The following is a 13,808-nucleotide window of genomic DNA, read 5'->3' as shown; positions in this document are numbered from 1 at the left end:
CCGGCCCGGGTGGGAGAAAGCAGCCCGCGGTCCGGGTATGACTACATCAGAGCCACAGTGGGGGAGGCCGTGCTGGGCGCTCACCCCCGGCACCGTGCGGGATTCCCTGGGGAAGTGCGGTGCGGGGTCCGCATGCTGCCACTCCAGACCATCCGGGGTGGATGGCAATGGAGTTCATTAGGAGGGAAACACTGGTTTTGCTCTTCTTGACGTGCACGGTTTTGCTTGAGAGCGTTTGTGTTAAGGAGGAGTATCATTCCATTTTGGTCAGTGCTCGCAGTTTTTACTTGGTGAGTGACCCTTAGTAAATGCCTTTCTTGGGGGTTGTATTTGAGAGCTAGGAGGAAGGCATTTTGACATAGGCAAGATTCCTCAGTTTCCAGGCTCCTCCTTTGAGTAAATTTAAGGCATGTGAATCAATGAAGATGTGTAATCAGCGCCTTTTTTCTGGTTTGTAGTAGGGAAGTTACGGGCTTTCTCAGCCTCTCGCCCCCTCCCCACAGCTCGCACGCCCTCTTGCTGTGTTCTGTGGCATCGCAGCCTTACTCTAAGGAACTCCTCTTTTGGTAGCACTTGGGGTTTTTTTGGGTTTTTTTTGTTTTTTAAAAACCTGTAGCGCAGGCCCTGGGAGCTGCAGCCCTTGGAAGGAGTGCTCCTGTTGCTCCGTTTCCCCCTTGCACTCCCTCCTGTTGGGTCCTGGAGGGAGCAGGGCAGCCTCCCTGGGGAGGTTGGAGGACAATCACTGTGGCAGTGGGTGCACAGGGCGAGGGGTGACCTGGCCAGGAAGAGCACTGCTGGTGGGAGTGAGCCCCAGGTGCGGGTGGGCCGCAGACGGCTTTGCCTGCGGGGAGCCTGCCCCAGGCCGAGGTGTAGGAAGCTGGTGTTACTTATGTTAGGCTCACGCCCTGTATGATCAGGGCCCTGAAGATACATCAAGGTGATCAATAACTGAAGCTTGTAAAAGCTTTTTTGGATTTATTTGGAGAGCTGCCCTGTGCGAAGATTCCCGTGAGCCTGACTTTCTGGGTGCACGGGGGTGGGGGTAGGGGGCGGGGGGGCTGATTTAGGACTGAGACCTGCCCCACAGGGTGAAACCCCAGCCTTTACACAGCTCCTGGCCCAGGTTAGAACTCATGTTCTGACTCTGTAAGGTCTTTTAATGTTGTTCTGAAGAGGCGATTGGCAAACAGTCGACATGGTGTCTCCTGAAGAAAACAGAAGAGATAGGAATCAGAGATTAGGGACTGGGTGTCAGTGAGTCACATAGGTCTGTTTGCAGGTGGGAACAGATTGTGTTGTGTGATGAGTTTTTCTGCTTGTTTTACAGGTCTGTTTGTCTCAATTTTATTATTTTTATTTCCATTTTAGAGAGAGGGGAAGGGAGGGAGAAAGGGAGGGAGAGAAACATCGATGTGAGAGAGACCACCTATTGTTGCCTCTCCTATGCGTTCTGTCAGGGACCAAACCCTCAGCCCAAGCATGTGCCCCGATGGGAGTGGAACCGGTGACCTTGAGGTTTGAGGGACGATGCCTGACCAACGGAGCCATGCCCGCTGGGGCTTTACAAGGCCGTTCAGAGTGGAGCTTTGGCTTTTTACCTTGTGTCTTGCTCGAGCACGGTGGCTTTCCACACTGTCCAGGGCCGCACTCCTGTACACACCACGTTCTGATGCTGTGATTCCCGGTGATGGGGGTTGGGTGCCTTCTTCTGAGGGGCTGGGTGCCTTCTTCTGAGGGGCTGGGTGGGTCCTTTTGACCGGGAAAAGCCCTCCTCCCTTCCTTCAAATCATTGATCCGCAGTAAGATCAGGGCCCTGAAGATAGGTCAAGGTGATCGATAGCCGAAGCTTGGAAAAGCTTCCTTGGATTTGTCTGGAGAGCTGCCCTGTGCGAAGATTCCCCTGAGTCTAACTTTCTAAGTTCACAGCCCGGCCATTCAGTCCCCATCCTCCGCCCGCTGCCTAAGTGCAGCCTTCCTCGTGCTGGGCCGCTGGAGGCCTGTCACCACCAGCCGCCTCGCGGGAGCTGGCAAGGTGCGCCGGCGTCTGGGCCGCCCATTTCCTGCCGCGCTGCAAGGTCGGGCTCCTGGGAGGAGCTGGGGCGAAGCGCAGGGAACGTGCATTTAGATTAGGAGCGCGCGTTTAGATGAGGAGTGCCCGGCCCCCGGAGTGACCTTTTTTTTCTGGCAGCCGTTTCCTGCCGAGGCCAGGGGAGGGGCGTGTGTCAGAACCCTGTGCAGCCCGGCCCCTCCCTGCGCCGGCCGCGCCGGCTGGGGGCTGACGGGGGCTGCGGGAGGCCTGCGCAGTCCTGCCAGCCCACCGGTCTGGGTCCTAGAATCTAGGTTATTCGGCTCTTAGGACTGTCCAGTAAAATTTGCCTGAGAAGCATAATTATGCACCGTGCAGTGTAAATACTCACACACTCGGGCACCGTTCCCCCCTCATAAAATAGGAGCCTGTCTGTGGAGGAAGGGCTGTGTCCCGTGTCCTCAGTCGCCGTGGTTTTTCCTGCTAATGGCACAGGAATGAGAGAGGCACCTGGCATCCCTGGGAGACCTACGGATTCTCTGTCCCTCCCCCCCGTGTTTGAACCTGTTCTGTTAATGATTGCACCTAATTATGTATCTTTGGGCTTTTCACTGTTTACCATTCAGTGCTCCTTAAGGCTGGTCGTTTGCTTTTGTGTGCTGTAAATCCTGGGCTGCCACCCGAAGCTCCACTTGATGGTTGTGTCTTATCGTCGTGGGTTAAGTGCTGTCTCATTGCCTTGCAGGCTGCCTGCTGTTTTCCGGGGAGATCATGAAACGAGGTCGCCTTCCCAGCAGCAGCGAGGATTCTGACGACAATGGCAGTAAGTCCTGCTCTGTTCTTGGAGCTGACCAGGGTTTGGGTCAGCGTAGAAGCGAGGTTTTTTAATGTAGCGCTTTAAATAGCCAAGGCCCACTGCCCATCAGGCAGGTCGCTGACGCCCGGGCCTGAAGGAACACGTCTGAGTGTGACACTGCAGGTCTGCCTCCCAAGCTCTGTGGGCGAGCCTGACCGCACGCGGGCCTTCCTTGGCTCCTTGCGCGTCACCTGGAGATGAACGATCAGTTCCGAGCACCACGGTGGGCCTGTTTTTCCTAAATATCACTTATGGCATTTCACAGTTGCTCTTTCTGAGAAGGGAGCTTAATCGAAGCCAGTTAATTATTAACCAGAGCGGCTGGTCCAGAGGGAGGTGGAGGGCTGCCTGGTGTGGTGTGGAAGCACCGAGCCCCGGTTGCCGGTCCACCGCTGCTAGGGCTGTCGCAACGGCTGCGTGCATCGCAGCTCTGCGGCGTCCTCGTGCTTTCACAGCATGGCTGAGAAGCAGAAGTGAGTCGGCTGCCAGGCAGTCAAAATAAATGTCACACAGCGTCTGTGTGTTGAGAAGACAGCAGGCTCCTCGGGGACCGCCCTCCCCCCACCCCCGTCAGATACCAAGGAAATTTTGTGCCTAGCACAGTGCCTGAGCACCAGGTAGCTGGTGCTTTCGCGGCAGACAGAACTCGGGAAACCTGGAGAGAAGGCTTGCTTTGCTGTGTGGTGGCAAAGACATCGATCGGGCCTGCTTTCGAGGAACTCCGTGGTAGCGGAGACTCTGTAGGTGGAGACTCCAGCCCTGGCAGCGAGTCTCAGGGCAGCGAGAGAGGTCTTTGATGCCCCGTGCAAACGGGTGGGTGTGGGCACAGTCCCAGGCGCGGAGCCCGGGAGCCTCGGGCGGAGATGAGAGTTGGGCAGGTCCTGAAGGATCAAGTAGCTTTTAGGCAAACGGGGTTGTTTTAGTTTTCTCGTTCCCAAGTTTTGAGCAGATTAAGAGCTGCAAATTAGAACGCAAGGCTTTGCTGCTGTGGGTGGCGCACTGACAGCCACAGGGAATGTGGGTGGGAGGGGTCCAGAAACGTGAAGGCAGCTCCCACACGGTGTTGCGGTTGGAGCTTCAGTCCAGGGAAGGAGCAGCAGAAAGCAGAATGGGAGGCTGTGGAGGGGGCACCGGTGTTTGGGGGTACGGGGAAGGCAGGGGACACAAACCAGACCGGATCGCAAGCAGGCCAGGGACTGGGACTCCCGGGGCAGGCAGCGGGTTGCTGCTGCCTGGAACGGGGAAGAGGGAATGGGGGAGGGAAAGAGATTCACAGAGTAGGGGCTCCAGAGAGAGGGCTCTCCCTTGATTTCGGGGAGAGCTGTTGAGGGTCTGTGCCCAAGCGCAGGCGTGGAAACCGCTTGTCCACGCCTTCTGCGTGCCTTCTGAGTTGCTGAGTGCCCCTCACTTCTCGGCCCTCACTGCCCGTTCACTCATAGTTGCTTAGGCTTTTCACTGCTTGAGGCAAAATCATTTTTTCCTGCCCCTTGTGCTACCTCAGAGTGTCCTCAGGACTTACAAATGCTCAGAAAATGCTTGCTGCAGCAGTTACACAGTCCCATTCTGCAGCAGTTAGGAGCGGCCTTGCTTCTGGGCTCAGAGTTACGCAGCAGCACCCCTTCCGTGTGCCGACAGTGCCCAGTGAAACGCCGGGAGCCCCTGAGGGTGGCAGTGGGCCCGTGCCCTCTCCGGGGAGAGCCAGGCCAGCCAGGCCAGCCGTGGCTCCCCCGAGTGTCCTCCCAGACTTGGAGCCTCCCCCTGGCTGGGCTCGAGCTGCCCAGTAGAATGGAAATGTTCTCATCCAGTGTAACCGAGGAACTGAATTTTTAAATTTTTATTTAATGTTAAGTAATTAAAGTTTAAATTTAAAAAGCCACGTGTGGCTGGTGGCAACCACATTAGACAGTGTGGTTCTGGGCTGGGACCCGTCTGGTCCTGCTCCGCACCCAGAGGCCCTCATGGCCTGGGGGCTGCCAGCTCAGCTGCCGCGACAGGTGCCACACACGGGGGCTCAACCGACAAGCACTTCCATTCTCGCACTTCCAGAGGCTGGAGGGCCAAGGTAGGGTGTTCACAGGCTTGCTTTCTGTTGAAGGCCTTTCTTCTCGACTTGCACATGGCTGCCTGCTTGCCGTGTCCTCACATGCCCTTCTGGGCACGTGCACCCTGTGTCTGTGGGCCCCAATATTCTCTTCTTATGAGGACACCTGTGACCTTGGATCCAAGTCCCCATTGGACCTCATTTAACTTAATCACCTTTTAAAGGCCTCTCTCCAAATATGTCACATTCTGAGGCACTGGGGGTCTGTCTGGTTTCAACATAGGATTTTGGGGGGACACAATTTAGCCCATAACAGCCATAGTAGACCAAATGCTGCACCTAAACCCCCAAACTCTGGTTAAAAAAGGAGGAAGAAGCACCCGAAGTCCCCGCTAACAGTGTGCCCACCAAAAGTCGCCTTTTGGTGATAGGCCATTTTCTTCCTCCTCCTGACACGCTCCTGTCCGTGTCCATGTCGGGGTGAGGATTCAGGTCAGTATTTAGAGGGTCCTGGGGGGTTAAATACAGAGCTGGTTCCCCGAGCCCAGCCCAGCCGAGCCGCGGACGGGAGGCGGCCGCCCTGGGTCCTGCGGTGGGTTCGCTGGGAAGCACGTGTTGATGCTTCCCAGCCGCGCCGTCTGTCCGGGCCTGTGCTGGGCAGTGACGGTGGACGGTGACCATGATGAGCACCTTGCAGTGCCCGGCCCCCCACCCCCGTCCTGCCGTGGGACACGCCCCCTCCCGCCTTCTCTGGGGGTTTGCGCCGTGGGCCTCCTTTGGCGGGGTCCCGGCAGTCTGGCCGGAAGCCTTTGGCCCCCTCAGCCAGGTCCCCAGAAGCGACCCTGCCCTCAGTCTGCCCGGGCACTCGGAAAGCCCTGCTGGCCTGAAGGGCTGGGTCTGCGGCGGCCGTTCCCCAGCCTGCAGCCCTGACAAAAATTGGGCAGCAGCTCCCAGCCCAGTGCGGAGCCATGTCCAAGTGCGGGAGGGGGCGGCGGGCGGCCTCACGTTCTGGCCGGGTCCAGGGGCCCCAGCGTGGTGCTGACAGTGGGGGGCGGACGGCACCTCTGCGCCCGCGCCAGCCCCAGGGCCGCCAGCCCTCACCCGGCCGCCGCGCGGCTGCCGAAGCCTTTCTCGCGGAGCCCGGGGGGCGGCCCCGCACTTGTCGGTGCAGCGTGGGGCGCGGCGCGCTGCCGCGGTGATCGCTGGGCTCCTGGGACGGGCCCCGCCGGCCTCCGGCGTCCTGCCTCGTTCCCGGGGCGGCCTGGGAGCAGGCCCGTGTTTCCTGCCCAGGGCCCTCGGTCCTGGGGGGTTTCTGCAAACGTGCGGAGAGGGTCCACCAGCTATTTTCAGTATTTCCAAAACCTAAAGGAGATTTTATTTTATCTTTAATAAAGCTGCAGAGGCTAATTAAGACATCAAGTGTTCTTGCTTTTGGCAGGAATTACATATTATTCGTTAACTCAGGCCAATTAACAGCTCTGATCAGCATCCTTACATTTTTTTTCTATAAAAGAAAGACAAGAATTAAATAATAGTATGTAATGAATACTGTTCATTTGGCAGGTTTTTTAAACTTTGGCTAGGAGAAGGGAGCCAAACGTAAGTGGTGTTTTGGTTTCTTGGTCGCTGTAAAATGTGCCTCTCCGAGACCCACAGGGAAGCCTGCCGATACCTCAGAGCTTCTCCTGAAGTTGCAAAGCAAGGTTTCCGTTTCTTGCCGAATGTTCTCTGTCTCAGGGCTGTGTGGATCCCCCTGTGGGAAGCCGGGTGTGGCTGGGGGTCTGGAACTTGCTACGGCCTCGCTGGCTGCCATGTCCAGCCCCGGGCGGGCCCTGACACACTCCCGTCTCACCCAGAGCTGCAGCGGAGCTCAGCTCCACCTCCCGCTGTAATGACCGGACAGAAACGCGCGCCGAGTCCGGGTCAGACTTTCCAGTCCTGCACTGGCTGGTGCCAGTTAGTGGCTGGCAAACACGAAGCTACGTGGGGACAGACCGTGAAGAGACCATCTTTTAGTGGATGGAACCTATGTGCTGCTTTGGCCCCCGCTGTATGTCTAATTGCATTTAATGGTTCCTCTTGCACTTTTGGATAACTTGTGTTTAGTTTCTTATGTTTGGCTGGCTGTGCTTGGTTACCTCCATGCACGTCTTCAGTGGTTCTCTTTTTGCATAAAAGTCACCTCTGCCTCTGCCTCAGTTCTTTTTCCGTTTGACTGCCTTTAATTTGCTCCCTTTCCACATGAGTTGCATTTGGTGACGCACCCATGGGTTCTTGAAATGTGCAAACTTCAAGGTGTGAGTACTTCAGAGTGTATTCTGTACCTGTGTGTCCTGAGGCGCATGGCTGGCTTTGCCCTTTTTCAAACCCAGCTTGTGGCTTGACTTTGACATTGATGGGCAAGGTGTCGTCTTGGGCTCAAGGAGCCACTGGTGCACCAGAGGACCTGGTGCAGGGACTAGCCCCGGTGCCCTTGCCCTGGCCCCAGAGGAGCGCTGGGTGGCTGGGGAGCGCGTGCCGGTCGGTCCCGGTGGGTGTTAGTTTGTGGGAGTGCCCTCGGGCCAGTTCTGTGAATGTGTGTGTCGTGCTTCTGCCCCTTGGAAGCTGGAGGTGAGTTGGACCGCGCCGCTGAGCTGCGCTGGGATGCAGGAGCCGGGGGAGTGGCCGGGCCTTCTCTCCTGCCCTTAAAGCAAGGAGCCAGTCCTGACACCTGCCTTGCGACTTCCCCATGGGCGTTTCCACAGCTCTGCTTTGCTGCCGAGGGCTCGTCTTCCTCTGTGAGCCGTGTATCTTTTCAGTGGGAGGTGGCGATATTCAAGCAGAAGACACTCTTTTTCATTCATTCTTTCCAATATATAATAAGGAATTGTTGTTCCTCAAAGAGCCTAAGAATTTTTAAAGTTGCTTAAATTTGTCACTGGAGTGGACTTAACTTTACATACTAATACCTTGTGTGTGATCAATACAATAATTATAAACATCATTACCAAATTAGAATTCCCAGTTCTTCTGGAAACAAAAAGAAAATAAAACAAAATTTTACTTGTCACATTCTTAATTTAGTCTGCTATTAAATGTTAGCGCTCTGAAGACAAAAACAAAACACAGCCTCCACCCAGTCTGATGTTAGCACGTGGTTTCTCAGAACTAGCAAGTGGCAGGTGCTTTTCTGTTCATAAATCTCTGTCTCCCAGTTCTTTCAGGGTTTTAATATACTCCCATTTCTGGTTTGATTATTTTTTCCCCACCCAACATAACAGGTTTTTTCCAACTAAAAAGGGATGCAAATTATTTTTGTTCGGGTCTCGTTCTGGGGGCTTCGGAGAAGCGTCCAGAAAGCGTGTGGCCTCGGGCAGAGGCCTCGGGCGGGGATGTCAGGCCACTGGCCGAGCCTCTTGCTGTGGCCGCTGTGCATGTGTGGACGTGGGTGTGCTCTGATCAGAAGCTGTGGACCCCCAGTCTGTCTTTACATGTATCATTGCTGTGTTCCTTGAGCTCAAAAATCCTACCTTCTAACAGGCAAAGCAAGAGTGTGGTCCTCATACCTGCCACCTCCAGCCCTGGAGTTACAGGGATGGTCTTTCTTGAGCATGACTATCCTGGACAATGACACTGTATGTTTGTCCACTTTTAAAAAATTTTATTTAGAATCTGCTGTGTGCACAACACTGAGTTAGTTACACTGTATGTTGTCAATAGTCGTCTATGTCTTATGCTCCTGGCACTTGACCCGGTTTTTTGATATGAGCAAGTAGATCAGGAAGGAGAGATCACCAGCAACAGAGACCTGCTGCTGGGTATGGAAGGGTCTGCTGGTCGCATCCCGTGTTCTCACCTGGATGGGCCGCAGAATCCAGGCTTCATGCGGACCACCTGTGGGAAGTGAAACGGAGCGTTTTCTTTCTCTTTGTTGTTGGTGGATGATAGAAAATCATCACTTACCTTCTGCACACCTTAAAAGTGTATACTTTGATACGTTCTGACATGTTTACAGGCATACAGTCATAAAACTCAAGGCAATTCTTTCCTCAACAGTGGATCCACTTTTATACTTCTCAGGGTTTTCTGTGAGTGGAATAATACATTGCGTACCGTCTGTCTGGCCTCCTTCACTTCACACAGCTCTTCAGCACTGTCCGCAGGGCCTGGGCCACAAGCTTGTCCATGGGCTAGTGGCCCACAGGCAGAAGTGTTCCACAGAGCTTGTCTGTTCCACCTGTGGGCGCACGTCCGGGTGGTTTCTGGCTTTTGGCTGAGTCCCATGAAGCTAAGAACATTTCTCACGTCACTGACATGTTAAACTGAACTTTCTCCCCAGCCTCCCTTTCTGCAAAATGGGTTTAATAGGACTAATTTTTACTTTTCTCCTTGCTTACGCATATGGCAATTAAAAGGAAGAGGAATGACTCTTTCTGGGTGGACCAGTGGTTCTCTCGGGTAATAAATAATGCTCTCAGATGCCAGATGTGTGGCGCCTTCGGATCTCTGTTTTTAAAAGCAAATGTGGTGAGACGCCATTTTTCCGGGATGTAGAAGCAGCCCGAGGACTGGTTTCTAAGAGATTGTCACCGCTCAAGTTGCGGTCCATGAGAGCAAAGCTGCAAGCTTCCTGGGGACACGGGAACCTACCCTGCAGGAAGCTGACAGGCTCCAAGGAAAGGCACGGAAGTGCCTGCAGACCGAGGATGAGCAAGCACATGGTTTCTGCCTCAGCTCGGACAGCGTCCGGCTGGAAGGGCTCGCTCCCTCCACCACACATTAGGTTGATTGTAAAGTGTAGCAACGGGGAGTGATTCCTGTTACATTTCTGGCTTTGTTCCTTATCATTTATAGCCTTTCCCATAGTAACTCACAGGAAAGGGCCGTGCCCCTCCGTCCTGACCTTCTGTCCCTCTGCGGACCCCTGGGCAGCATCCGGACTTGCCAGCTTCCTCCCTGGCTGCTGTCAGCCTGGGCTGGCCGGCCGGGGCCTGCAGGACCGAGGCTGCAGGCGGCCTGGGTGGGCGTCCTGTCTGAAGTCCTGAGCTACCTCGTCCCTTCCTCCCAGGCTCCCAGCTCGGCTCCTCTCCTCTTCCCAGTGATGACCAGGTTGAGCACTTCTGGGTTGGGTTCACCCCAGTGTGCCTAGAATATTCTTTGAGTGTAGGAGTGAAACATTCTTGCTCAGTTGGAGTCTAAAGAGACAATTTTTAAAGAAGCATTTTTTAAATGCTTTACTGAGCACGAGAGTACACAGGCCACCTGCAGGAAATCTAACTCTGCGGCCCTATGGCTGCGCGTCGGTTGACCGCGGACAGGCTCCAGGACTGGTGATCGCGGGCCATGCCAGAGGGAAGCTGGGCGATCCGATCCCTTTGGTCTCCGTCATCACAAATCTGATGATAGGCTTACAAGCAGATTCTATTTCTTAGCCTCCCCAGGGCCTTATGGGCGCTTTGATTCTGTGTCCCTTGTCTCTGGAACTGTAGAGATAAGAGCTTCCCGTTAGAGCGACAGGTGATTTTACTGGTGGAATGGCAGTTCCCTCAGGTTTGGGCTTTGGAGGGTTGTTAATTTCTGGGAAGCGGTCAGGAGGCGAGTGGGGGAGAGGGGCATGCTGTACTGCAGGTGGCTGTGAGGGCTGCTTCAGGTTCCTGGTACCGCAGACAGGAAGCCGCTGCCAGGGCCTGAACAGCACATGACAGCGGCGGTGGGAGTGGGGATGGCCTGGGGGTCGGAGGTGTCGCGTCTGGAATCAGTGGGCTCGGCCATCGATGGGATGTATCCCGAGTGAGCGGAGTGCAGGACGGCAGATTCTGGATTTCAGGTAGAAATGGCGGAGATCACCCAAGTGGGGACGAAAGAGGACGGGCTTGGATGAGACGTTGAGTGCTGAGCTGACGCTCTGAGAACTGTGGCGTTGGCCTTGCAGCCCGCGGTGTCCCCGCCCCTGGAGCTGGGGAGGGCGAGTGTGGACGGCGGGCCTGAGCACCTCCTGCTCGAGCGGGTAGGGTCCAGGTGCGGGTGAGCGGAGAAACACGGGACGCGGGGCCCCAGCGTGGGGACACCAGGGATGAGTATCAGCACCAGGAGCCGGGTTGGGGGGAGGCTGCCGCTGGGACGTCCGGCTCCTGGCCTGTCAGGGGCCCCCGGGACGGGGCGCCTCTGGGAGGAGGGCCCTGAGAGGGGCCGGCCGGCGTCTGTTCTCTCAGGGAGGAGCAGAGTGGGCCATGCGTGGTGAGGGTGGCTGGCCTCAGGGCCTGTCTGTGCCATAGGTGTGCGCTTTCCTGTTCGAGGGGACCTGCATGTTTTATGCTTTGTAGAGTCAAAATCTTTGTATTAAAGTTTTGAGGTTAGCCTTAGTTAGGGTTTAGCAAGAATATCTTAGCCCTAAGCAAGTTTACTAGAAACTCAGTGAAATGTTTTTCAGTTTGTATTTGGCACGGGGAGACTTTGACCCTCCTGATTTCAGATGTGCAGGCTGTGGCCGTGTGACTCTGCCCTTCTGGGTGCTGTGTGGGGCGGCCCTGGGTTGGGCGCTGGGCGCGGAGGGGCCTGTCTGTGCATCCGTGCAGCAGCTGGGGCCCAGCGTCCCGGCTTGTCTCATGGGCGGGGGGCGTGCAGGTGAGCCTTGCTGCGTTTGGTTTGAAAACCCCTGCGAACACTCAGTGATTTCCGCACTGCTGACCATCCCACGGATGTTTGTGTCTTTAGGCCTGTCAACCACTTGGTCTCAGAATTCTCGGACCCAGCATAGGAGAAGCTCCTGCTCCAGACCTGAAGACCGGAAGCCCTCCGAGGTAATTTCCCGAGTGCTGGCGTGGCTGCATGCACGCCTGCCACGCGTGTGCATGAGAGTGTGCGACGACACGGGCACCTGATGTCTGTCTGTGGATCTCGGGCAGGTCGTTTAACCTTTCTGTGCCTTAGTTTCCAAGTCTGTAAGATGGAGGTAATTCAGGCGTGCCCCCCAGCACTCTTGTGGGGGGGTTGGGGCGTAATACACAGAGCGGGGGTACCTGCAAAGCATGCAAAGTAGTGCTTAGGAAGTGTTAGCTGTTATTATTGATTGCGTTCTTTGTTTCCTTTTCTGGTGCCTCTTTGCTGGCTCCCAACAACTTTGCCTCTGGCCAGGACACCGGAGGTCCGGCTGCTGCCCGTGCTGCCAACCTCAAGTTACTTTTCACTGTGAATTTGCGGCTTACTTGGCAATAACAGCGTAACTCCGGGAGTTTTGCTTTGGGGATAATGCTTAAGGCCCTGTCCCCTCTTTTGCAATTTGTTTATCATCTTCTATTTCCCCTTCTCCCGTTTTGTTACCCACCTGCCTGTCCGTCGTTTATCCTCTGTCAGTCAATCTACTTGAGATTGTTTTTAGGTGCATTTCTCTGCTAGCCTTTGTGATTAGGGGTTCCTGCCAGACCTGAGGTCTGTTTCCTCTGAACACCTTTGCAGGGCTCTGAGGATTTAAATCATTGAAGACAAGTGTTTTAGTTTATCCTGATTTTCCAGTGAGCAGGAGGGTGTAGGAAGGAGAGTCTGGTTTGGTCCCCCCTGGCGGCAACCTCTCAGACCGCCTCACCCATGGCACTGCTGTCTCCCCCTGAAACGGGGGTGCTGGCGCAGAGTTGGCCTGTAGGAGACGGGTCCCTCCATGAGGACATAGCGCGCGCCCTTTAGAACTGGGGAAGCCTCCCAGGAGACGGCCCCCTCCATTCGCCCCAGGCTCCGTCCAGCTGTGTTGGAACTGCCCCCCGTTCCCCTTAGTTCCCTGTGCTGCCCTCGAGACCCCTGCTGCCTTTCTGACGTTTACATGGTGCTCCTGTGATTTCAGGGCCAGAAGACGGGGCTAGGGGGCCCCTGGAACCAGGCACAGCAGTGAGGTGGGGCTGAGAGCAGCGTGGGCAGTGTGGCCTTCTCCCGATCCATGTTTTGTTCCAGATTTTTCCTAGAATTTCTGTGTTCAGACACCTTTATACCAAAAGGGCTAACGTTGAGCTCTGCGAGGAACTTGGGTGTTCGCGTCCATTTTTAGGCATCTGTGTTGGTGCTTGGCCTGCCCCTGGCCAAGCCTTCAGTGAGGGAGCAGTGGGCTACCTCTCTTCGCTCCCCTCCCCACCCCTCCCCTCTTCGGTTTGAATTTCCTTCTTTGGAAAATGATTTTTTCACTTAAAAGACCTAGTTGGAATTTGTGTTTATTTTATTTTTTTTTAAATTCCATTCTTGACAGCGTGGACCTGTGCCTGTGTTCTGAAGGACCCCTCCTTTGGGGTGGAGGGCACGGCCTGGCTGGGTACCTGCTTGGGGACTCAGTGCTGCAAGGACCCCGACCTTACTCGCAAGCGCTTTGAGGGCGGGTGCGCGCCGGCTCTCAGTGTTCCAGGACCCGGGGGAGCGAGGGGCAGCGTGCTGGGGGAGGGCAGGCGGCAGGCGGCAGGCCCAGACGCTGCTCCCAACTCACTACGGTGAAGTTTATTAAAGTGATCACCAGCCTGAAAAGCGACCAGGAAAAACAAATACAGACCTCTTAGCAGGCACACAATGTGAACTGTGCTCAGCAGCGCAAGAAAGGACTCCCTGTCCCTCTTCAGAAGAGTGAGTTCAGCATCATGACTTGTGTAAACAGGGGGTTACAGATGCAGGCTCGCTCGCTGCCAAGTACTGCTCTCGGCTGGTGCTGGCGCCGGGGTCAGAGCCTCCTTCTGCCGCCCCGAGACGGGCGTGGGCTGGGGAACGAGCCGGCTCCCGCCCCGTCGGGGAGCAGGCGTGCGGGGAGGCCTGTGCTGTGTCCCCTCGGGGCCTGTGACACAGGACTGAGGGGCCGTCTGGGCAGAGAGTGCTCCTGAGTCCTGAGGGTCCATTTTTGCAGGGTGAGAGGGGCAGACCTTGCTGCTTTTTCTCTCCCT

The 13,808-nt window shown here is 55.7% G+C and overlaps 1 protein-coding gene across 4 annotated transcripts in view; it reads left to right on the top strand.

Moving 5' to 3' along the window:
* Nucleotides 1-13,808, top strand: part of JADE1 (jade family PHD finger 1) — a 53,530-nt gene that overhangs the window by 14,041 nt on the left and 25,681 nt on the right. For all 4 annotated transcript variants that reach the window (XM_054563254.1, XM_054563237.1, XM_054563245.1 and 1 more), the window contains exons 2-3: nucleotides 2,772-2,849; nucleotides 11,617-11,702. In XM_054563254.1, the coding sequence (XP_054419229.1) occupies nucleotides 2,798-2,849; nucleotides 11,617-11,702 (138 nt within the window). In that variant the 5' untranslated portion in view covers nucleotides 2,772-2,797. The remainder of the gene's footprint in view (nucleotides 1-2,771; nucleotides 2,850-11,616; nucleotides 11,703-13,808) is intronic.

The sequence above is a fragment of the Pteronotus mesoamericanus genome, unplaced genomic scaffold (assembly GCF_021234165.1).
Source record: "Pteronotus mesoamericanus isolate MK-2021 breed Mesoamerican mustached bat unplaced genomic scaffold, CSHL_Meso_final contig_163, whole genome shotgun sequence".
In the NCBI taxonomy this organism is placed as follows: Eukaryota; Metazoa; Chordata; class Mammalia; order Chiroptera; family Mormoopidae; genus Pteronotus; species Pteronotus mesoamericanus.
This window is presented reverse-complemented; position numbering and strand designations above follow the sequence as displayed.